A 24,646-nucleotide genomic window follows, 5' to 3' on the forward strand; every position below is an offset into this window, starting at 1 on the left:
ACATACCATTGTTGGGACAATGCGTATGCCATCCCCCCTTGTCCCATGTGAGCCTGTCCATGGGCAAAAATATGCTCCTGGGGCAAAAATATGCTCCTGGGGCAAACTACACGACCATCAGGGTAGACCCAGACAATAGGGTCTTGATAACACCCTGCTTTGCTCCAGGAATTCTTTTCCTGGAATGATGCTAGGCTCTGGGCATCCTGTAACTGGGTTACATCAATGCTAACCGGGAGCATCCTTTGTGCTGCAGACTTAATTTTAGCCGCTTATAATTGCGGGGTTTGCCTGAGGGCAATCTGGCTACATAATCAGCTGATCTGTTTCCCTTTGATGCATCATCATCCGACGATGTATGAGCCTCGCATTTAATAAATGCAATCTGCCGTGGCAATTGAATAGAATCCCATAAATTTAAGACCAGTTTATCATGCTTAATAGTCTTTCTTGTTAATGTAATGAATCCTCTATTTTTCCATAACTGCCCAAAGTTATGTACAACCCCAAAGGCATAGTGAGAATCAGTGTAGATATTAGCACTTTTACCTTTTGCCAATATGCAGGCACGAGTCAGGGCATACAGCTCAGTTACCTGAGCAGACGTTCCGGATGGTAAAGCATATGCCTCCAGCACTTGGTGTGGTGTGACCACCGCATATCCTGCTAATAATCTGGGATCGCTAGGTCGGTGTGAAGAGCCATCAGTAAATAGGACCAGGTCAGGATTTTCAATCGGATGATTCTATAAGTCCAGCCGGAGAGTGGCAGTGGCTTCTACAAGCAATAGACAACTATGGTCACACCCTTCTTCTGGCAGTGGTACAAAGGTAGCTGGATTTATAGCAGTTGATTGCTGATAAGTATAGTTGGGGTGTGATAAACGGATAACTTCATAACCTGTTCTTTTAGCGGCTGTGAAATGCTGTTTGGCTGCAGAGTTCAATAATAACATCATGGCATGAGGAACAGTCACTACACACGGGTGATCAAGGACGATGGGGATTGTGTTTTCTATCATAGCCGTTGCCGCTACAGCTCGCGAGCAGGCTGGCATGGCATTTACTGCAGCTTGTAAAGCCACGGAATAATAGGCTACCTGTCTTTTTCCCCCTCCATGTTCTTGAATCAGGACCCCAGTCGCAAACCACTTTGATTCATTTACATAAAGTTGAAAGGGCTTTTTATAATTTGGCAATCCAAGGGCCGGAGCAGTAACCATAGCGTTCTTTAGATTTCTAAACGCCTGGTCTCTTTCTGCAGTCCATATTACTCCGGATGACTCAGTCTGCAAGGTGGCTGAACGTAATGCTGCATCTATTTCCCTGTAGTCATGGATCCCACAGTAACCCACCATGCCAAAGAAGAAGAGAATGTCCTTCTTTGTCTTCAGGACCGGGACCTTCTCTATTGCCTTTATTCTGTCTTTTCCAAGTCTCCTTCTGCCCTCCTGCAGCTGGAATCCCAGATACTGTAGTCCAGGCTGGCAGAACTGTAATTTGTCCAGGGATAATTTATGCCCTCTTTCTGCTAAATGTTGCAGCAATTTAATTGAGTCTTTACAATCAGGACCTGTCACAGAGGCTACCAAAAGGTCATCGACATACTAGATCAAAGTAGATTTTGCTGATAATTGACATTCCTCAAGATTATTTTTCACCGCTGCTGCATATACGGCCGGGCTTTCAGTATACCCCTGGGGTAGCCTAGTCCAGGTGTATTGTTGATCTTTGTAGGTAAAAGCAAACAGGAACAGGTTGTCTTTATGCAGGGGTATGGAGAAAAAGGCTGAACATAGGTCAATTACTGTAAAGGTGCCGGCTTCCGCCGGTATAGATGACAGAATAATATTGGTGTCAGGTACTAAAGGAGCAATCGGGATCACCATTTTGTTAATAGCTCTCAGGCCTTGGTTGGCAGAATGGAAGTATTACACGGACTTTGCGTTTTCACTAATACTTCTTGTTGTAATAAATAAATGATGACTATAGCTATCCCTTCTTAAGTCTCCGGGGACAGTCGATACTGTTTTAAACATGGCAAGGAAGCACCCTTTTTTAAGCGGTATGAACATTGATTTCTCTAACTTTAGATAGCTCCTCTGTCCCTCTCTTTCCCCTCCCCTTCCCAGCTCTCCCGCTGTCTTCCTGCCTCCAACTACATCCTTTCTTTGCCCCGCCCCCTCCCCTGACATGAATCTGAAGAAGGATCTCAACCCGAAATGTCACCTATTCCTTCTCTCCTGAGATGCTGCCTGACCCGCTGAGTTACTCCAGCATTTTGTGATACCCTTTTTTAAAGTCACGTTATGTTCAGGGGCTGAACGCACTCGCCCCACATGAATCTTATGCTTTGCCCATAGTTCAGAGGGTACTTGGATCAGAGCCATTGGGAATCTTGACGGATCCTCAGTAGGCCGTTGTTGCTTTTTTCTCTAACCCATGTGATCTTTCCTTCTGTGACCCTTGTGATCTTTCCTTCTGTGTCATTAATGAAGTCAATCTGGACCTCTCCTTTTGCCATTGGTAACTTTAAAACATGAATTGACTGTTTGTCCTTCAACCTTGATTTAAAATCATTTCTCCTACTTCTTTCGCTGTTGCTGGAGGTCAGGTGTGACTCAGAAGTGTCTCCCGTCTCCAATCGATCCCTTTGGTTTTGAGAGAGGTGGACCATTATTCCTAATCCCGGGACCCCAAAAAAACAAATAAGGGTTGACCGCTAATTGTTCGATGCTATTCAACCAGGTGGAGACTATTTCCTGGTACCCGGGATGAGGGAGGCGCGTATATAATGCAGTGCAATGTGTTCGCTTATGTTCTTGGCTGGTTTCGATAAGATACTGTAAATACCGGCCTTTTAAATCTTGCACTCTTTGCAGAGCACAATGGATTTGATTAACCAATTGAATGTACGGATTGTTACTCAATTGGCAACAATATCGGATGGGCCCCTTTTTTACCCTTGTTCTTCCTCCTTAATTAAATTTAGCAATTGATGTGTGTGCATTTGAGGGGGTTCCATAAACATGCCGTCTGCAGTACAGTGTAAGACTGCTCCCAGTTTGCAGAACTTGTCTTCCCAATAACGGGAGTGGTGCTGTTCTAGAGATTATAAAAGTGTCAGTAAGTGGGTTGCCATTTACCTGCACACGTGTGGGTTCTGATAAAGGTTCTATCATGGTGTCACCGGCAACCCCTATAGTATTAATATTCGAATTACTGACGGGGCACAGAGGACATTGTGTCTCCGGTATCGACCAGAAGGTCTAAATGGCAGTCACCTATCTTGCCTGCAGCTATGGGTTCTTATTCTGATTTAGACAATCTGATCAGAGCAACCTGTACCGCTTTACATCCACAGCATCCCTGTGATGATGGATTAGGAAGGGGTTACTGAATGAGAAGGGGGCAGGGCCTGGATCCCTTCCCTGTTGCTGTGGGGAACATCTGCAATCTCGAGCCCAATGCCCCGTCTTACCACATCTCCAGCATTTGCCTCGTGTTGTATCTTTTAATTGCCATTGTCCCCTTCCTCGGCCCCTACCTCTACAAATTCCTCCTCTTCCCCAGCCCCCTCTCCCCGTGTAATACTGGCCCGATGTTTTGGTTTCGGCTCTCTCGCCTGGGCAAACAGCCATTCCCTCTCCATGTTCACAAGCGCTGTTATCACATTATCCCACGGCTTATTTTGCCATTCTCCATTAACCAATTAAGAAATACATTGGGCTTTCTTAAGGGATCTGGAGCTTTGGCAACCATGGCTCTAACTTCAGCTGGGGTCCAGGGTTTCAACACGGGGACTTCTCCTATCATAGTACGGGGGGGGGGGGGGGGACTACATCAGTAACTCGGACTTAGACTCTTCCTCAACATTCATCATCTGGAGCATTGTTTGCTCATCCTTCATGATATCTTTTTGATATCTCCAAGATCGTGTATCAGGCCCCTCTCAGAGGTACTATCTGCTTCTGCCAGACCTGCCTGAGGAGCTGTGGCTCCTTTACCGGTGGACTGATCCATACGAGACCCAAAGGTAGAAATAGAGCCTCAGCACCTGAGGGGGCAGCGGCCTGTTCTCTTTCTATATATGCCGGGTTATATGGAGGTTGTCGCGGGCGAAATGCAGCCGCCATCATCAACATATCATCAAAATCATCCTCTACTGGGGGTGCCTTCTCCACAGGGAGTCGGGGATATATTGCTGCCACTTCCTTTGGTATTATAGGCACAGGTCCCTCATTTCCCTCTTTCTGCTTAACACCTTTTCCCTCCTCCAGGGGCTGGTGTCTTCTCTCCATCCCCACCCATTTCCTTATTATTTCTATCAATTTTAAAGGTATACACAGCACTCCATATATAACTAATAACACTACCACTGCAAATATTAATTGTGCTCCCATTTCGACAAACCATTTCTTTTTTAGAAATGAGTAGGACAGAGATAGCTTATAGCTTCCCCCATCCGGCCAATCTCCATTTGATCGATCAGCTGGATTACCACAAAAATTTACCACACATTGGTCATCTCTGTTTTTTGTTATGACCACATCTGCTGGCGATCCCGGTGGAACAATGGGATCTCCTACCTTTTCCCGGTGTCTTATGATCTTTGTTATCACCTTGGCAATGTTTTCTCTTATCTGCATCTTTCCCTCCTGGACCACCTGATTCTTTTCCTCAGGCCTCCCTCTATCAGTAGGATCAGATTTCCCCGACCGACTACTATTGCTTCCCATATTATTTTCACAGGTCTATAAATCAGAAGTTAGGGTTCCGCGGACAACTTGCAATAGTATACTATTCACAGTTTGCGCGCACCGGTTTGACTCCGACCGCAAAACTCAAAGTCACTTTTCAATTTTTGTAGTGCGCTTTACGGCACCTGCTTCAATTTATCTTCTACGCCCAGCGTGAGTAAATTAATCTTCTCCGCTTTTTCCGCATCACCTCTTGGCTCAGCGTGAGTCACCGGCCAGACAAGCGAGGTTCCCGGGGACTCTCCATCCTCTCTGGGAAGCCCACCCCCTTTCGATTGGGACTGTTTTATCCTTCCCTTTTATTTCCAACTTGTGTGTTCGTTCGAATCCCGTTATCATTGGGATCCTGCCGTCTACGCCAAATTCCGTGGAAGAAATTATTTTTTAGGGAAATTAAACGAAAATGAAAATAGGAGACTTTGCAGGTTTGCTACGAGACTTTATTGTGACTCAGGTTCGATCCTGACTACGGGTGCTGCACTGTAAGGAGTTTGTACGTTCTCCCCGTGACCTGCGTGGGTTTTCTCCGAGATCATCGGTTTCCTCCCACACTCCAAAGACGGACAGGTATGTAGGTTAATTGGCTGGGTAAATGTAAAAATTGTCCCTAGTGGGTGTAGGATAGTGTTAATGTACGGGGATCACTGGGCGGCACGGACTTGGAGGGCCGAAAAAGGCCTGTTTCCGGCTGTATATATATATGATATGATATATGATCATGGAGAGATGGCGGCAGGAAACTGCCTACCAGTTCTCTGACTTCACAGCAGAATTAGCCGACAGTTATACTGTGCAGTAAACAACTTTTGTTTTTTGTTAGATACAACTTTCCGAAAATATGCTATCTAATACATGGGAACCAATTATTTCACTAGTCATAACATTAATTTTGTTCGTGTCAACTTTATTCAACAACAGAGGGATAATACAAGTCAAACACACTACAAGGGCATCTTGACATTATTCTATCTCACATTTTAGGCGGCCCGCGTCACCATCACCTCGGGCTGCGGGTGGGGGATGGGAGGGGGGGTTGCTCAATGCATTCGGGGCATTGTCGCCAGTCACGGGGCCAGTTTGTTCACCGGTATCGAAGGGGGTAAACTTAAAACGATCATTTCACAAATCACAGATTCTCCACATAGATCAATCTCAATGTCGCCGAACGTTGCGGAATGAGGAATCGTTGTTTCCCACACCCGAGGGAGAGCCGATCAACACTGCGTCCTCCCCTGAGAGAAGGGTGACCTCAGCAGCGATGAGGTTGTGTCACCCGTGTCCTTACAAATTCTCATTATTAGCATCAATATATATTCTAATTATTCTCATATATTCAGACGCTCCAGGGGACACCAACATTTTATATTCCCTTTGAGAACCCGGTCCCCAGCACCATTCCACCCACCCATCGGACACCCGGCGACAAGGAGACAGTTATCAGAAGTGATCAGAATAGTTTATTCCCGGTCACTATGAACAACCTGTTTCCTGTGTGATTCACGCACAAGGTGATGTGACAGCGCGCAGTTATCCCGTGACTTACAATATCCAGTATTGCTACACTTGGACATCATTGAGATTATATTGTGTAGAAAGGAGTTGCAGATGCTGATTTATTGGTTGTAAATGGCAGCTACTGAATTAAATAATTCGTACACCGGGATACCTCCTGAAAACGTCAGTTTAAGATGCGTACATCTGTTCGACGTTCTGCTATATTTATAACTAGACTGGGAATACTAATGTTTCAATGATATGATTAATTTCACAATGAAACTCACGGGGTATTTAACCACGTTCTTCAGCTCCTCTCGGAACTTTCTCTGGGTCAGGACATACATACACGTGTTGGTGCAGGTACTCAGAAGCTGGAGCATTAACGAAATTGGCAGAAGATCACTGTCTGCGAAGTACTCAGCGCCCAAAGCGCGCTCAGACACAACATAAACAACCACTGTACTCCACAACGCAATAGAACTGCCTGATATGCTGAAGAGTAAAACGATGGATTTCCTCCGGTTCTCCATTTCCGGGTCTTTGCCATTCTCTCCACTGTTGCGGCCCCGGAGCAATCTGCGGACTCTACCAGAGACTAGAATGTACCTGGCGGTCAGTGAATTGACCAACAAAAGCAAAACGAACGGGAGACAAGGAGTTACCGCAAAGTACAAGAACTCAAACGCAGTCCATGAAGGTGAGGTTAAGAAAGACTGTTTCAAGGCGCACCCTCTGGGTTTATTGTCGCTGATATATGCTGACTCGACCGTAAAATACCACGGTGCACTGATTAAACAGCTCAGAGCAATTGCCGTTCCGATAACACCACTCGCCGTTCGCACGGTGCAATATTTTATTTTCAGCTTCTGGTAACAAATGGCCACAAACCGATCAAACGTGAAACCCACGGTGAACCAGACAGAGATTGTTGTGGCAACGCTGGTCAGGGCCCATGTGATGGAGCACACGGGGGTGATGGTGAAGAACGACAGCGGGAAATACATCACAACAATGGACTTTATTATGACATCAATGATGAGGACCATGAGGTCGGCCGCTGCCATTGCCACCAGGTAGCGAGTGATGCATTTGGAGAGACCGCACTTTCCACGGGACAGGATCACAATCGCCACCAAGTTAACTGCAAAAGAACGAACGAAGGATGTTATCTGGCGTTCACGAACAATACTCTGAGCTGAAAGGATTTCCGAGTGACATTTACTACTGAGTTTCCAGAATAAATTAAATTACAAGACATATCAGCAGGTAGATAATGAAAAGATACGTGGCGCGCACAGCTCTCGGGATGCGGGTTGGATCCTCTCCTCTGACTCGGGCTTTCCGTCGGTTCCCGCGCGAACGGATACTTTCCCTCGTAGCACCAGTTACCTGGTCCAATCGAGAGATCATTCCGTATCTTAGCTGGGTGCTCTAATTGACTTCGCAATGCAGATGACAAGTGTGCCAGTGGCGGTGCGTGGATCAGTGTGCGAGAATAATCTGCAGGCTCAAAGTAAATCAGAAGGTAGCCGAGAGGCTGACAGTATTCCTCTTTGGGAATGGCAAATCTAGATAGACCGTTTGTCCTCCTTAACGAAAGATAAATGTCGTTATTGGAGCACAATGCACAGATAGAGGTAGAGTCCTTCCGCGTGTAAACAGGCTCCGGCCCAGCTTGCCCATGCCTCGTCTACTCTTGTTCCACCTGCGCATGTTTGGTCTAGATCCTTCTAAACCCTTCCTATCCATGTACCTATCAAAAGGTTCAAATATTGGGTCGAAAAACACAATCGCCACAATTAGTGAAGGCAGAGTCTGTAACTGGGGCAATAACAGTTCAATTTGAAATCGTCCAACAGTTTCCAGTCCTGCTAAGTTTCGACTAACCTCAAAGCAATTTTCGAAGGCTTCTCTACCCCGTTCTTGAGTTCTGGTCGCCACATTACAGAAAGGATGTGATGGCTTGGAGAGGGTGCAAGGGTTTACGAGAATGATGCCTGGATTAGAGGGTATTGGCTACAGAGAGAGGTTGGACAGAATTGGATTGTTTGTTTCTGGATTGCTGGAGGATGCGGGGCGACCTAACAGAAGTATAGAAAATAGCAACCTTATTTCCAGGGTAGGAAAACCAAATATTAGAGGGAAGAGGTCTAAAGTGTGAAGGGCAAAGCTGAAGGAAGGTGTTAGCGCCATTTTCTTAATACACAAAGGCTAAGTGCCCGGACGCTGCCAGGGTGGGGGCTTGGGTTGGTGTTTGGGCCATGTCGAATAGGGGTGTTTCAGAGACATTTGGATACGTAAATAGATTTGCAGAAAATAGAGGGATATGTGTTAGCTCAGGCAAATAGGAGTTGGCCTTGGCATCATGTTCGACACAGACATTGTGGACCGAATGGCCTGGTTTGTGATGGACAGTTCTATGATTTATATTTTGTTTAAAATAATTTCCTGTCACCACCCGACTCCTACCACTGGAACAACTTTGTATCTAATTCTTCCCAACTGGATCCTATTTGCGCTAACCTTCCAGGTCAGTCGACCATGCGGGACCCTGTGAAAGCCACGGCTAAAGTACACGTCAGCCATCATGCCCAAGTTAATTCCCTTGGCTATTTATTTGAAAAGTTCAATCATATTCTTGAGACACAGTTTCTCAGGAACAAACTCACGCTCCCTATTTATAATCAGTGTTTACCTTTCCAAATTCCGATGAGTGGTGTAGCACTGAATTCCCTCAGGCAAATTTGCCACCACCGATATCAGAATGACCCGCCTGCAGATCCGTGCATACATTCCACATAAAAGAAAGGCATCACTTCAAGGTCAATACCCAACATTGTGATTGGGCAGGGTCAACCGGCAGTGGGGACTGGGCAGGGTGAAGGTACAGTGGGGACTGGTCAGGGTGAGGTTACAACGGGGACTGGTCAGGGTGAGTTTATAGTGGGGAATGGGCAGGGTGAAGTTACAGTGTGGAATGGGCAGGATGTGGTGAAAGTGGGGAATTGGCTGGGTGACTGGCCAGTGGGGACTGGGTAGGGTGATGGTGTAGTGGTCACTGGGCATGGTCAGCGGGCAGTGGGGACTGGGCAGAATTACAGTGCGGTGGGGACTGGGCAGGTTGAAAGCGCAGTGGAGACTCGGCAGCGTCAAGGCGGTAGCGGTAGCGGTAGAGTTGCTGCTTTACAGCGAATGCAGCGCCGGAGACTCAGGTTCGATCCTGACTACGGGTGCTGCACTGTAAGGAGTTTGTACGTTCTCCCCGTGACCTGCGTGGGTTTTCTCCGAGATCTTCGGTTTCCTCCCACACTCCAAAGACGTGCAGGTATGTAGGTTAATTGGCTGGGTAAATGTAAAAATTGTCCCTAGTGGGTGTAGGATAGTGTTAATGTACGGGGATCACTGGGCGGCACGGACTTGGAGGGCCGAAAAGGCCTGTTTCCGGCTCTATATATATGACTAGACCGAGTGGGCCCGTTGGGCCTGTCCTCGTAGGGTTTCCATTGTAACCGGGATGGGAGGAAAGGGGGAGGGTTGGGGGAGGGAAGGGGGAGGGAGGAGGGGAGGGAGGGGGGAGGGAGGGGGGAGGGGAGGGGGGGAGGGGGGAGGGAGAGGGGAGGGAGGGGGGTAGGGGTGAGGGAGGGGGGAGAGGGGGGGATGGGAGGGGGGAGGGGGGAAGGGAGGAGGGTAGGGGGGGAGGGAGAGGGGAGGGAGGTGGGTAGGGGGGAGGGAGGGAGGGGGACCTCCCCTTTTCCCAGTACCCCTCTTTCCCCGTTGGGCCCGTCCTCGTAGGGTTTCCATTGTAACCGGGAGGAGGGGAGGGCGGGAAGGGGGAGGGAGGGAGGAGGGAGGTGGGGAGGGGAGGGAGGGGAGAGGGGAGGGAGGGGGGAGGGGAGGGAGGGGGGTAGGGGGGAGGGGGAGGGAGGGGGGTAGGGGGGAGGGGGAGGGAGGGGGAGGGAGAGGGGAGGGGGGAGGGGAGGGGGAAGGGGGGAGGGAGGGGGGAGGGAGGGGGACCTCCCCTTTTCCCAGTACCCCTCTTTCCCCGTTGGGCCCGTCCCCGTAGGGTTTCCATTGTAACCGGGAGGGGGGGAGGGAGGGTGGAAGGAGGGGGGAGGGGGAGAGGGGTGGAAGGCTGGAGGGAGGGGGGGAGGGAGTGGGGGAGGGTCGGATGGAGGGAAAGAGGGACGGGTGAGTTAGGGGCTGAGTGGTGATGGAGGTTGGGATTGAAGGGGGAGAGAGTGGGGATGGAGGTGGGAAGGAGGGGGGATGAAGAGGTTGAGGGGGGAAGTGGGACCTCCCCTTTTCCCAGTACCCCTCTTTCCCCCACCACCAAGCCCCCACCGCAACGACCCCTGTTGTCCCCCTCCCCAGTCCCCATTCTCAGACCCTCCCCATTCTCTTGGAATAAAAAAATACTTTAAAAAAAATAAGTGCTTTTTAATTGCTTGTTTTGAAACATTCGCGGTTAAGTGCTTTTTAAAAAAACATTCGCAGTTAAGTGCTGGTTTTGAAACATTCGCGGCTACTTAGTGCTTCTGTCAGCTGCTTTTCAAAACAATGTTGCAACCATCTCACACAAGCATTGGGAGGATGGGAGGGAGGGAAGGGGAGGGAGGGAGGAGGGAGGTGTGGAGGGAGGAGGGGAGGGAGGGGGGAAGGGGAGGGGGGAAGGGGGCGGGAGAGGGGAGGGAGGGGGGATGGGATGGGGAAGGGGGGAGTGAGGGGGACCTCCCCTTTTCCCAGTACCCCTCTTTCCCCGTTGGGCCCGTCCTCGTAGGGTTTCCATTGTAACCGGGAGGAGGGGAGGGAGGGAAGGGGGAGGGAGGGAGGTGTGGAGGGGGAGGGAGGGGGGAGGGGAGGGGGGAAGGGGGGGAGGGAGGGGGGTGGAGGTGGGAAGGAGTGGGGAGGAAGGGGTTGAGGGGGGAAGGGGGGGGGAGGGAGGGAATAGGGGCCCCATGCTGATCTGTGTATGTTAAGTGACTCGCACAACTTTAAAAAACTGGCAGTTGCTTTTCGCAACAATGTTGCAACCATCTCACACAAGCATTGTGACGTCACAAGCTGAAGACCTTGAAAAAAAAGGTCAGAAAAAAAATTATGTAAATTTAAAGTAGTAAACACCCAATAGCAGCCGCTTGTCCATCGCGAGCTGATCTCTCATTGGTGCACGGGTGCCATTGTGACATCACGCGCTGAAGCCCTTCAAGAAAAGGGTTAGAAATGAAAAATTTAAACTTTAATATCTCTCTAGCTTTAAAAAGGTAGCTTCAATTTGAACGAAAGTACTTACAATAGTTGCCCATGTTAATGGTGAATACGGCGGTACAAAAATCGTAGCGCTTTGGTGTACCGTCTGGGAGGAGTAGGGTTTGGCCCCTTCAAGAAAAGTGTTAGAAATGAAAATTTAAACTTTAATATCTCTCTAGCTTTAAAAAGGTAGCTTCAATTTGAACGAAAGTACTTACAATAGTTGCCCAGGTTAATGGTGAATATGGCGGTACAAAAATCGTAGCGCTTTGGTGTACCGTCTGGGAGAGTAGGGTTTGTAAGTTATGGACAGAAACTCTTCGGAATCTTTGCGTACATACACATATACATACGGAATGTTGGACCGCAGAGTTTTAGTAGTATATAGATATGATATGATAAGGTGCAGTCATGTTTGGGTAGTGGGTACCGGGCAGGGTGAAGGGGCAGTGGGTACCGGGCAGGGTGAGGTTAATGTGGGGACTGGGCAGGGTGAAAGTATCGTTGTGATTGGGCAGGGTCAAGTGCCAGTGGGGACTGGGCAGGGTGACGGTGCAGTTGGGACTGGGCCGGGCCAAGCCGCGGGCGGGATGAAGGTGCAGGGGGAAGGTGCAGTGCGGACTGTTTAAAGTAGGGTGTACAGCGGAGGGACAGACTGCACGTCAGGATAGATAACAGTGGGGAGTGAGCAATCCCGGGAGGCTTATCGTGCGGATTTCCATTATAATGTTTTATGTCATGCTGATCAGGGAATTTGCAGGTTGACTATGGGTGATCTGACCTGGAAGCAAATGCTACAGTCAGAAGTGTTCTGTCGAATTACAGCAGATGTCCTGAAACTAGAAACCACGTTGATTGTTCCATGTACAACGCATTCAGTGTATGCCCGCGCTGCAGTCCACACCCCGACCCACGCTCTCCACTCTGTCTCCACCGTTCTCGCACACTCCACCTCCCTATTCCCATTTCCGTCAATACACTTTGTAGCGCTTCCATCCACCACATTCTCCAGTTCCTTCCCCAGAGGGAGAGCTTCCCACAGCTCGGAAACAAGCCATTACACCCACCACAGCCAAACTGACATGGATGTACCCACAGAACCCGTAGTCCCCATGCCTTGGAGTTTCAAGTGTTCCTCTTGATGACTTTGGTGTCCCTGCCTCCGTCAAACTCTTTAGTAGCGCGTCCTAGATTCCGAGTCTGAATGAGAAGATACCACATCAGATTATTTCAAACATTTAATCTAAGGGGGCGTGTCCAATGCTTGGCTGAGTAACTTTTCAGCACTCCCGAAAACAAAGCCCTAAACTGCTAAAAAAAAAGATGAACTAAAGGAATCAAGTACTTTAAATTAAATCAGAAAGTATACAGAACGTACGGATGCCTTCCAAGAAAGTAAAAGGAGGAGTACAACTGTCATTGACTGATGCACTAGGACACCCAGATCTCGTTGAACTCCCCCTCCTCCTAACTTGACACCATTCAGATAATAATCTGCCTTTCTATTCTTACTTCCAAAGTGAATAACCTCACACTTATCTACATTAAACTGCATCTGCCACGTATCCGCCCACTCACACAACCTGTCCAAGTCACCCTGCAGCCTTATTGCAACTTCCTCACAATTCACACTACCCCCCAGCTTAGTATCATCTGCAAATTTGCTAATGGTACTTTTAATCCCTTCGTCCTGCTGAACCGGATGGCCACAACGGATAGATCAACTTGCACTTTACCCTGTCCAAAACTGTTACAACTGTTTCGTTTCGTTGGGTTGCTGCTGTCTAAATTACCTAAATTATTGCATCGTATGGGAGGCGCATTCCCAATCTCGTTGTACCCCTGGGTACAATGACAATAAAGATATATTGTATTGTATTGTATTTATAAACAACCTAAAGCCAAAGTGGTGACAAATGGCCAATCTTCTCAATCATTTAATTTGGAAAGATCTAGTAGACAGGGATGTCCCTTGTCACCGGCTTTATTTGTATTGGCCATTGAACCTCTGGCAGAGCTAATAAGATCAGATTTAGACATTGAAGGATTTAAAGTGAATCAGGAAAATCACAAAATTACTTTATTTGCAGATGATGTTTTAATTTGTCTTACTAGACCATTGGAATCCTTAAGAAAATTATATTTCAGACTGGAAGAATATGGGAAAGTATCAGGATACAAAATTAATAAAGATAAAACTGAAATAATGCCTCTTTCTAAAGGTAATTATGATCAATGTAAAAGAGAAAGTCAGTTTAAATGGCAAAAAGAAGGCATGAAGTACCTAGGGGTTAAAGTAGATAATAAGTTAAATAATCTGTATAAACTAAATTATAAACCACTAATTAAAAAAATTGAGGAGGACTTGAAGAAATGGATGAATCTTCCAATTACATTGCTAGGGAGAGTGAACTGTATTAAGATGAATATTTTTCCGAGGTTACAGTATTTATTCCAAACACTGCCTATACCTTTACCAAATAATTTTTTTCAAGAATTGAATAAAATTGTGAGAAATTTTCTTTGGAAAGGAAAATGCCAAGAGTGTCTATGGAAAAATTAACATGGAAATTTGAATTAGGTGGACTGCAATTACCAAATTTTAAAAATTACTATCTGGCAGCACAAATGAGTTTTATTTCATCCCTTTATCAAGAGGGAGGAAAAACAGCATGGGTTAAAATTGAAATGGATAAAATAAAAGAACTATGCCCAGAAGAATTTCTCTATAAATGGGAAGCGAAGCTATTAGTTAAGGATCAAGAGTCACCTTTGCTAAAACATTTAATTAATATATTGTTGAAAACAGTTAAAGCTAATGATAAAAGATTTTTTCTAACAGCTAAAACTCCATTAGTAAAAAATAGATTACTGCCGTTTGCTTGGAATAATCAAATATTACAAGTCTGGGAACAGAAGGGTATTAAACATATAGGAGATTGCTACGAAGGAAATAATTTTTTGACATTTTCTCAATTGAGAAACAAATATCAAATTCCATATTTGTATAATCAAATATCTTTTTCTATTATCAATTACAATCTTTTTTAAGGGAAAAGTTAGGTAATTCAATGTTTTTATTTCAAATTAAAGGAATTGAATCCCTGATTCAGGGCAAGAGAACTAAAAAAATTATATCTTCAATGTATAAATTGTTACAAAAATCTAGTCCAAAGACAGGAATTCAAAAATCAAGACAAAGATGGGAAACAGATTTGAATATTAGCATTGATGAACCAAGTTGGGAAAGATTATGTTTAGAAAGTATGAAAAATACTATTAATGTGAGATATAGTTTAGTACAATACAATTTTTTACATCAACTATATTTAACTCCGAAAAAATTAAACAATTTAAATCTAAATTTACCTGAAATTTGTTTTAGATGCAACCAGGATGTGGGTACTTTTTTACACTCCACATGGGCATGTCCGAAGGTAACTCCTTTTTGGAAAGACCTAAAAAACGTTTTGGAACAATTGATGAATAAGACCATACCATTGGATTCAAGGTTGTTTTTATTGGGAGATACTAAAGGAATATTACCAAGATTAATTTTAGATAAATATCAGGAAAGATTTCTCAAAATAGCAATAGCAATAGCAATAGCAAAAAAATGTCTGGCGGTCACTTGGAAAGATCACAATGGAATAAGAATTGCAAGATGGTATGCAGAAATGCGTAGTTGTATCCCATTAGAAAAAGCTACTTATAATCTGAGAAATAAATATGATTTCTTTTTGAAACTTTGGAACCCATTCACTTTAAAACTAGGATTAAGAATTGGAAATATTTAATTTCAGGATTGTTTTGATACCCCTAAAAAGAATTTAATAAGAAATTAGCCGGAAGTGTTTCCTTCTTGTCTCCAGGTTTCCTTCTTTCTTCTTTCTTTCTTTCTTTCCTTTTTTTTTCCTTTCTTTTTTAAAATCTTTCTTCTTCTCCTTTTTCCTCTTTTTCTAACTGGGGGGTGGGGGGGGGGGGGAGGGGTTGTGGGTGGGGAGATAATACAGAACAATACAAGTATAATCGAATTTAAAATGTATAATCGAATTTATAATGTAGGTACCATCGCGTACTATGAGTTCATACATGTATTTGTTTTGTTAAAATTTAAATAAAATTAATTAAAAAACAACAACATTTAATCTAAACCAATGCCCTCTGGATATAGCTCTGTCTTGTTTGGGACATGTTTCATTGCACGTATCCGGTCCATGCCCCTTAATTTGTCCAATTGTTGGAGCTTCACTGTGTCTTTTTCGTGAAAATAAAATAACCTCAGTCTGTCGACTCTCCCGTCATTACCAAACTTTGCCATCGCAGAAAACATGCTCATGGATCTCCTCGCCACCTTCGACCTAGCAGTTAAGTTCTTCCTACAGTGTGGTGACTAGAGGTGCCCACAGAAGTGCAGATGTGGGCTAGCGAACATCGTATAAAGTTGTACCCCAACCACTCTGCTCTTGGTTTGTTTGTGCGGCAGGAAAAATAAAATGTCACATACACATTCAATGACAACTGATCGACAGTACCTGTATTGTGAATAAATACCTTCGATTTGTACCAGCATCTGCAGTTATTTTTCTTATACTGAGAGTACCTGTAATGCCGCCTCCGAAGATCTTTGGGCTTGTACACCATCGGGTTTGAAAGATAATCCTTTCTAGGAGCCTACCCTCTGCCCCGGGTTTACTCCAGCTTCACCCGAGTTATTAGTGAATGCAGACTCAGGAAGCTGTTGGTAGGGGAGAAGGGAATGTTGATGCTGATGTGTACCGAGTGCAGAAGATTGGGTAATCTCCTTGGAGACGGCCATGGTATGGTATGCATATCTGTAGCGGAATTTCTCCGATCAACCAGTTGCAAGTAAATTAATAGTGTATTCGTAGAAAACTTCCTACGTGTATGCGGACCATTTCGCTCATTGTTTCTGTGCCGAATAATCGGGCTTTGCAACGTGGATGTATAATCGTTTAGATCGGTGCTTGCAAATACACATTCTAGGGTTTACATGTAAGTTAAGTCTTTCATCTTCCAGACTTTCTGCGGACAGTTCTGGATCGTTCGCGATGTCTGAATCAATTTATTATCACCATCCATCTCCTCGCATCGTATTGGAAATGCCTGCTCTCTGCCAAATAAACGGTTTCCCATTCAAGTTGTTCCGCTCTATCCAACCACTCCTAATTGCCCGCTCTTCTCAGCAGCGCCAAGCACCATAGGTGCAGTGTGCTGACAGAACCTAAATGCCATCTTCAAACTGGAACCTGACTGGTGATTTACGCCAGTCAAACAGAATATCGCAGCTCTGGGAAAAGATACGAAAAAAATATTATTTTAAATGCCTGATTGGCCTGTCTTGTTAACACTGGTTTCCTTTGGACACACAAGCTGGTTGGCAGAATAATTTACCTGGATGTGGCATGGAGCTAGAAGCTTATAAAATACATGTCCTTCGGCTCACAGAATCAGGTGTCAAAAGTCGAGCAACCATTTCCTCGAATCATGCTGTTTTAATTCAACGACATTAACAACTATTCTTCTGCTGGCATACAGGTAACTTACAGCAGCGAATTACCTAACAAACTGCACATGCCGGGTCGAGAAAGGAAACCGGAGCAAATGGAGGAAACAGATACGTTCACGAACAGAATGCGTCGACATCATAAAAAGCAGTGCAAGATCGGAGCTCGTTCGCTTGATCTGTGAGGCCACAGAGCTACCAGCTACATAACTGTACCGACTGTGGAAAAAGAAAATTCTGAACCAGACACAGAAGTCAGTCATGACTTGTTAGAAACAAGTCGGGGCTGCACACGCCTGTACAAGGACCGAAATCAACACATCTCTGACGAGCTGCAACACCGCACATTCTCAGCAAAACGAAGGTTAAATTACGAAATTGTAACATGCCAGTAAGTAAGTCGGGAAATCTGAGACGTGCAGAACAATTAGCAACAATTCACAGCTACCAATGAGTGACCGCGGGGACCTGTTACAACGCAACATCCCATCAAATTGCCGTTCCTGCAGCTCACTGCAGTCGTCAACCCCAGCCCCAGTGTCCTGCAGCTCAAAGACTATTTTCAAATGGACCCAGAAACGACCGAACTCAAGCAACGTTGCCAGGGAGAAGCTAAAGCGGCCCCGGTCCAGAAAGCGGAGCATCACAACCACCGGCCAGCGGGAAAGTCAAGAATAAATTGTGGATGTTGCAAATCTGAGATAAATCAGAAAATATTGCCAACAACTGGAAATGCTGGAATATCCTGGGCAGGTCCCACTCGACCAGACTGTATAAATTCACCCGAATTCACACCGTCACCAACAGTAAAACCGCACACGAAATGCATAACGCCAAGGTTTGGAACACGTTACACAGATAATGTCGTTCAATTATCTATTCAGCAAAAATCTATCCCTGCTCCAGACATTCGCTACACTCCAGCCATTGTCCTTTCCAACATCACTGCCGTTCAGATTAACGTGTTTCTTCCCTTCTTTTGTTCCTGAGAAGGAAACTTTGATTTTAAACATTAACTCTTTCTCTTTCCACAAATGCTCCCAGACATGCGGTTTCAATCATTTTCGCATTTCATTCCAGACTTGCGGGGATTATTTCCAACATATGGAAATATTCCACGCCGCCTGTGAATAAAGAAAGTGGGCGGAGTGAAACTGGAGCGTTTCCCTGGCAACAGAGCAACCCTGGTCTCATACTCGGGCGGGAACATCAACGGCTGATTTTTATTCCCGGAAAAAGCAAGAATGTAATTGGTAGCATGACAGATTCACTGAGTGCCGTAACAACCGGAAGATCCTGGATTATCCGAACACTTATCCTAAACACTTATCCTGGATTATTTCAAAATGCATCAGCAGTGCGTTATTCCAATTAGTCCACAGACCAGAATGTGCTGTGCATTCACACCGACACTGCTGACGTGACACAGGCGGGCAGGTTCATAGATCAACTGCTAAACGTTTTGGAGTCAACATTAAACAGGACAATCTTACCTAAGTACCGTTTGAATGAAGATACCTGGTTAGTTTAAAATGAACCTCACATTTGGGCAAATACCATATGTAGAATCATAAAACAGCGAAGCAAGCGGCACACAGCAATTATCAAAATCTCAGATACTGTTTAACAATGATAAACACGGTGAGGAACTATGAGTAACCACTCACCGGGAACACCAACAGCGGCCAGAATCGGGTAGTAAATCGACATTATTTGATCAAGTCGTGAGACTCCCATGTTCTCGATGATGTGACGACTCCGCTGTCGGTACAGCACACAGGACTACTGCCAGCCTTCATCCTCGCTTCATCCCTTATTACAGCAGGGAGAAATCCCCAGCGGCACCAGTCTCCTCGCAATCGACGTTAGTTACACTCACTGAACAAACAAGTCACGCCAGCTGCTCCCAGTTTAGCACTGCTTTGGGAATTACAGACTTAAAGTGACGCGTCAAACATCAGAAAGCAGTCTGTGGTTACCATGGCAGTGAACACTGGGTAAAGTGTACAGAGTCTATGCAGAAATCGGCCAGGACGCACTGACCAACCCGTTGCTTCACTGTGAGGAGCAGACACGTTTCTGTCCGGGTGCTAGACCTGCCACACCAGGGGTTGTGGCTTATAATGATTGACAAGGAATTGACTCATTCTGGTTCAGCAACTGTGAACACGTGATTGAGTTGCAAAAATACATGGCGTCGAATGTGTGTTGTTAAATGACACATCACATATTCTAACAACTTCTGATTGCGTGGGAGGGATATAGGCCAACTATACTAGGCCTGGCCCATATGTGACTTATTGAAAGACACTTTATTGTCACATGTACCGAGGGTACCTAGGAACAGTAAACTGCTTTGCTTTTCATACAAACTAGGCGGTACACGGGTGTCGCACCAAGTGCCACCAAGGTGATTGTCCCTGCAGTGCCCTTGTGAAACTGGCCGGGAACGGACATAAATCTGATGCGACCACTCCGAGACCAGAACAGCGCCACACAGCAACACACACAGTCATGTTACACTGTGATGTAACATTATGATGTATGTTTCTATGTGATCCTCCCAACCATTCTCGCGGCCCAGTGCAACTGGACAAACATTTGTCACGCAGATAAAACCAGGATGTGCTGCGTGGACGGCCTTGTAGATTCCTCTATGTCGCCCAGTCTCCAAGGACGCCGTGTGCTTGGCATACCCCACAACATGAAACGTCAAGTAACCTAGCAAAGTGTTACGAGTAACTTTGCTGGAAGTAGTCGATCCTAAATCAAATTTCCAAGAGCTATCACTGATTCCCGACAATATCGGCCTTATGGCCGCAAGGGCAGTGAAATGAAAGCGGATGCAACGAAGGGCTGGACGGTGCAAGGACACGGGGATGCTCTGTCTCCCACCACAGTGGTCGGCAGTCCCACTGGTAAACGAGCGGGTCCAGCTCTAATGGGCAGATCTGCGGGTCCGGGATACTGTACCTGATATAGCGGCCAACACGAGGACGTCACTGACAGAACCTAGCTGTTCTCTGACCAATGCACCGGTCACAGTTTCAGGAGTCATTGGCGACGCAGGCGGCACCAATCAGCACTGAGACCGCTGTCCGTCCTGTCACTGAGTAACAGACACATCAGATAGAGTAATGATGGGCCAACAGCTCGGAACCGGACCTCCATGACGCTCCCTGTATTAAATCCGCACTACTTTATTCCACTACGATCGGCATCCTCGACGATGACCGAATCACGTGGATCACATAATCTTTTCGAAGGTCGCCGCACCCATCAAATGGATAATGATAAAACACCTCTGGGTAAAAAAAAATACTCTGAATGTCCGGTGATTTTCTACATTTTTAAGAAAGGAGGGCGAGAGAAAACGGGAAATTATAGACCAGTTCGTCTGACATCAGTGGTGGGGAAGATGACGGAGTCCTTTTTAAAAGACGAAATTGCGGAGCATTTGGATAGCAGTAACAGGATCGTTCCGAGTCAGCATGGATTTAAGAAATGGAAATCATCCTTGACTAATCTTCTGGAATTTTCTGAGGATCTAACTAGGAAAATTGCCGGTGGATGTAGTGAACCTCGACTTTCAGAAAGCCTTTGACAAGGTCCCACATAGGAGATTAGTTGGCAAAATTAGAGCACATGATATTGGGGGTAGGGTACTGACATGGATAGAAAACTGGTTGACAGACAGAAAGCAAAGAGTGGGGATAAATGGGTCCCTTTCAGAATGGCAGGCAGTGACTAGGGGGGTACCGCAAGGCTCAGTGCTGGGACCGCAGCTGTTTACAATATATATTCATGACTTGGATGAAGGGATTAAAAGTACCATTAGCAAATTTGCAGATGATACAAAGCTGGGTGGTAGTGTGCACTGTGAGGAAGATGCTATGAGGTTGCAGGGTGACTTGGACATGTTGTGTGAGTGGGCGGATGCATGGCAGATGCAGTTTAATGTGGATAAGTGTGAGTTTATCCACTTTGGGGGTAAGAATAGGAAGGCAGATTATTATCTGAATGGTGTCAAGTTAGGAAAAGGGGACGTACCACAAGATCTGTGTGTGTTAGTGCATCAGTCACTGAAAGGAAGCATGCAGGTACAGCAGGCAGTGAAGAAAGCCAATGGAATGTTGGCCTTCATAACAAGAGGAGTTGAATATATGAGCAAAGCAGTCCTTCTGCAGTTGTACAGGGCCCTAGTGAGACCACACCTGGAGAACTGTGTGCAGTTTTGGTCTCCAAATTTGAGAAGGATATTCTTGCTATTGAGGGCGTGCAGCATAGGTTTACTAGGTTAATTCCTGGAATGGTGGGACTGTCGTATGTTGAAAGACTGGAGCGACTAGGCCTGTAGACACTGGAATTTAGAAGGATGAGAGGGGATCTTATTGAAACATATAAGATTATTAGGGGGTTGGACACGTTTGAGGCAGGAAACATGTTCCCAATGTTGGGGGAGTCCAGAACCAGGAGCCACAGTTTAAGAATAAGATTTAGGCCATTTAGGATGGAGATGAGGAAAAGCTTTTTCAGTCAGAGAGTTGTGAATCTGTGGAATTCTCTGCCTCAGAAGGCAGTGGAGGCCAATTCTCTGAATGCATTCAAGAGAGAGCGAGATAGAGCTCTTAAGGATAGCGGAGTCAGGGGGTACGGGGAGAAGGCAGGAACGGGGTACTGATTGAGAATGATCAGCCGTGATCACATTGAATGGCAGTGCTGGCTCGAAGGGCCGAATGGCCTACTCCTACTCCGCCTACCTATTGTCTATTGTCTATTGTCTACATCATCTCCATTACCAATAGTGGCTGATCGAAACACTCCAGCCCTCCAGACAGAGAATGAATGACTGCTGCCATTCCCAGCCACAAGGTTTTTTTCTGTTTCCTTCCCGAGGTCCTTCTACCACTCACGTCAGGTCATCCATTTAGATTCACACCGAACTGTGGGGAATTGGCTGTGGGTACTGGTCAGAGTAGAGCACTACGGATCCGAGATGTGGTGACTCAGTCAACCGCGAACCAGATTAGGCTCTTCCTGAGAACCCACGTGATTTACACTTGAACAGTCTGCGTTGTCACAAATTTCTTGTCCATCAAGAGCGGGGTAATCAGAACTTCGATCTTACCGGACTACATCATGTTCTCTGGCAACGGCAGTGAATGAAGCTGAACCAGCCGGCAGCACTGATTCACAACTGGTGGAGCCGGAGCTCAATGGGCCGCATTTCATTTCGTCCCCGTTCGTTCGCGATCCCGACTAGAAACCGTCCGGTTACGGATCGGACAAAGAACATCACGAGGCCTTCCTTAACGCGGGAGAAGCTAAGAAACAGCTGAACCGCTCCCTCACAGGCCTGTAAAACACACGCAGTGCACTGTCTATACGAGCTCCCATGTTACCCATACCGAGCAGTGACGATGCTGACCAAAATAAAATTATAAAAAGCTCAACGTTGCACGTGACGGAAAACGAACTTGTCCCCACCGTCCTTATACAAGGATTGAGATGCATCGAAATACACACTTTATTTTATGTCTCATACCTTTGTTATGATAAGGAAGTGAGAGGCCGGCACGGTGTCTAATTGCAATGGGCAGCCTTTGGCAGAAACAGATTTACAATGTGAATTGTGTGTTGACGATGCAAACTACAATACCTGGGCCTGAGCTATGGAGAGATGGGCCTTCTGAAAACCGCAGCAGAGCACCGGAGTACAGACATGTAGGTGCCGGCAACACGACCAAACGATACTTGAAAGTCACTAACTGCTTTACACTGGCAATGGTTGGCTCGGACCAACGCCAAACTAACGCAACCACTCCGTCTAAATCCATTGCAGTACACAACAACGTGATACTTAAAGGAAACGGCATAGAGTATAAGCGTTCTGCCATTTCACAGACACTACATCGTCACGTAGCACAGCAAGTATCCTGGTCTTTGAAACAGGCGCTCTGTCCTGTACTCTCAAGCATTCTGAATACCAATGTGGTTCAGTAAGACAAATCTTGGAAACGCTGAGCAGACATTGTGCGGTCAGGTGCAATCTCAGATCTGTGCGGTAATGTCAAAAAGAACAGTGCAAGAACGAAGATCGTGATCATGTCCAGAGGACATATGACAATATCTAATAACCTCTGGTACAAATAAGGGTTTCACTAATTCTGGTACTTCACAGTTCTTAGATAAACCGTCAGTTCACCACAACGATAGTCCACGAAACAGGTGGTCACGTGTACATCCGTCCACTTCGATCTTTGTGAGATCGCAGCCCTATTAGTACACAGTCCAGAGACAAACACAGATAGTACTGCACCCAAGGGACTTATTTCACTGACATCAGTGGTGGGGAAGATGCTGGAGTCAATTATAAAAGAAGAAACTGCGGAACATTTGGATAGCAGTAACAGAATCGTTCCGAGTCAGCATGGATTTACCAGCATGGAATAGTCATGCTTGACCAATCTTCTGGAATTTTTTGAGGATGTAACTCGGAAAATGGACAAGGGAGAGCCAGTGGATGTAGTGTACCTGGACTTTCTGAAAGCCTTTGATAAGGTCCCACATAGGAGATTAGACCAGTACAAGTTCCGCCTTTCGACTCGAACATCTATATACTAAAACTCTCGTTTGTTATCTTGTTTGTGACTGAACTTCAGCCAAAACGGTACACGATAGCGCGACAATTTTAGGCCCACCTTACTCACCATTGTCACTTTAGTGATAATGCAAGTAGTTTTATTGAAATCGGTGTGATATTTTTAGTTATTCACATTTCAAAGTTTAAAAGGAGGGGAGGGGGAGGAGGGAGGGGCAAGGGGGGAGTGGGGGAGAAGGGAGAGGGGAGGGGGGGGTTGAGCAGAGAGGGGAGGGGGGAGGACAGGGTGCTGAGAGGTTTGGACTAGTGAGAAATAAATGCCAGCCGCAGCAGCAAGAACTGTCTTGCCCTGCTTCCAAGCATTGACATATCAAATTATAGCGGACATGACATATTGGGGGGTTATATTAATCGTCAATGTACTCATAGGGCTCTAACTTGTACATTACCGAGCAACAAAATCTATGGATGCATAAAAATGTTCCCCGTGCTCTGCAATGTGTGCTCACTGAATTGTGTAACACACAATACTGTGCTGTGTTGAAAAACAGCAGCACAACCTCTGGTCAAGTTTGCAGAAGAATGAAATAGACAATAGACAATAGGTGCAGGAGTAGGCCTTCGAGCCAGCACTGCCATTTAATGTGATCATGGCTGATCATTTACAATCGGTACCCGGTCCCTGCCTTCTCCCCATACCCCCTGACTCCGCTATCATTAAGAGCTCTATCTATCTATCTATCTATCTAGAACAAGGATAGGAGACGTCGGGACCCATCTTCAGACTGATTCTATCTGCTGAGTTACTCCAGCATATTGTTTCGTTTCACCTTAAAACCAGGCGCCGATGTGGCTGATCTACACCAGTGAACCTTTCTTCACCAGTTCATGTGGCTGTTGTTGCAGTTCATGCTGTAGCCCCTGGGGCCAATGCTTTCTTCAGGCCGCGGCCATCGACAAGATACGCTTGGTCAGCCTGCTGCGCCATCCCCTTTCACCTTCTGCCGCTTCCAAG

General features: G+C 46.0%; 1 protein-coding gene across 2 annotated transcripts; it reads right to left on the minus strand.

Annotated features, from left to right (window-relative positions):
- Positions 1 to 5,717: 5,717 nt before the first annotated feature.
- On the minus strand, positions 5,718 to 19,014 carry LOC144612170 (putative G-protein coupled receptor 139). Of its 2 annotated transcripts, XM_078431736.1 has the most exons (3): positions 18,698 to 19,014; positions 14,873 to 14,961; positions 5,718 to 7,397 (listed from the first exon to the last, which is right to left on the minus strand). In XM_078431736.1, the coding sequence occupies exon 3, from the start codon at positions 7,318 to 7,320 to the stop codon at positions 6,499 to 6,501; it is 822 nt and encodes a 273-aa protein (XP_078287862.1). In that variant the 5' UTR covers positions 7,321 to 7,397; positions 14,873 to 14,961; positions 18,698 to 19,014; the 3' UTR covers positions 5,718 to 6,498. The 2 variants fall into 2 exon arrangements, with proteins under 2 accessions (XP_078287862.1, XP_078287861.1); XM_078431735.1 differs by lacking the exon at positions 14,873 to 14,961.
- Positions 19,015 to 24,646: the final 5,632 nt, after the last annotated feature.

This window comes from Rhinoraja longicauda, chromosome 43, assembly GCF_053455715.1.
Source record: "Rhinoraja longicauda isolate Sanriku21f chromosome 43, sRhiLon1.1, whole genome shotgun sequence".
NCBI classification, from domain to species: Eukaryota; Metazoa; Chordata; class Chondrichthyes; order Rajiformes; family Arhynchobatidae; genus Rhinoraja; species Rhinoraja longicauda.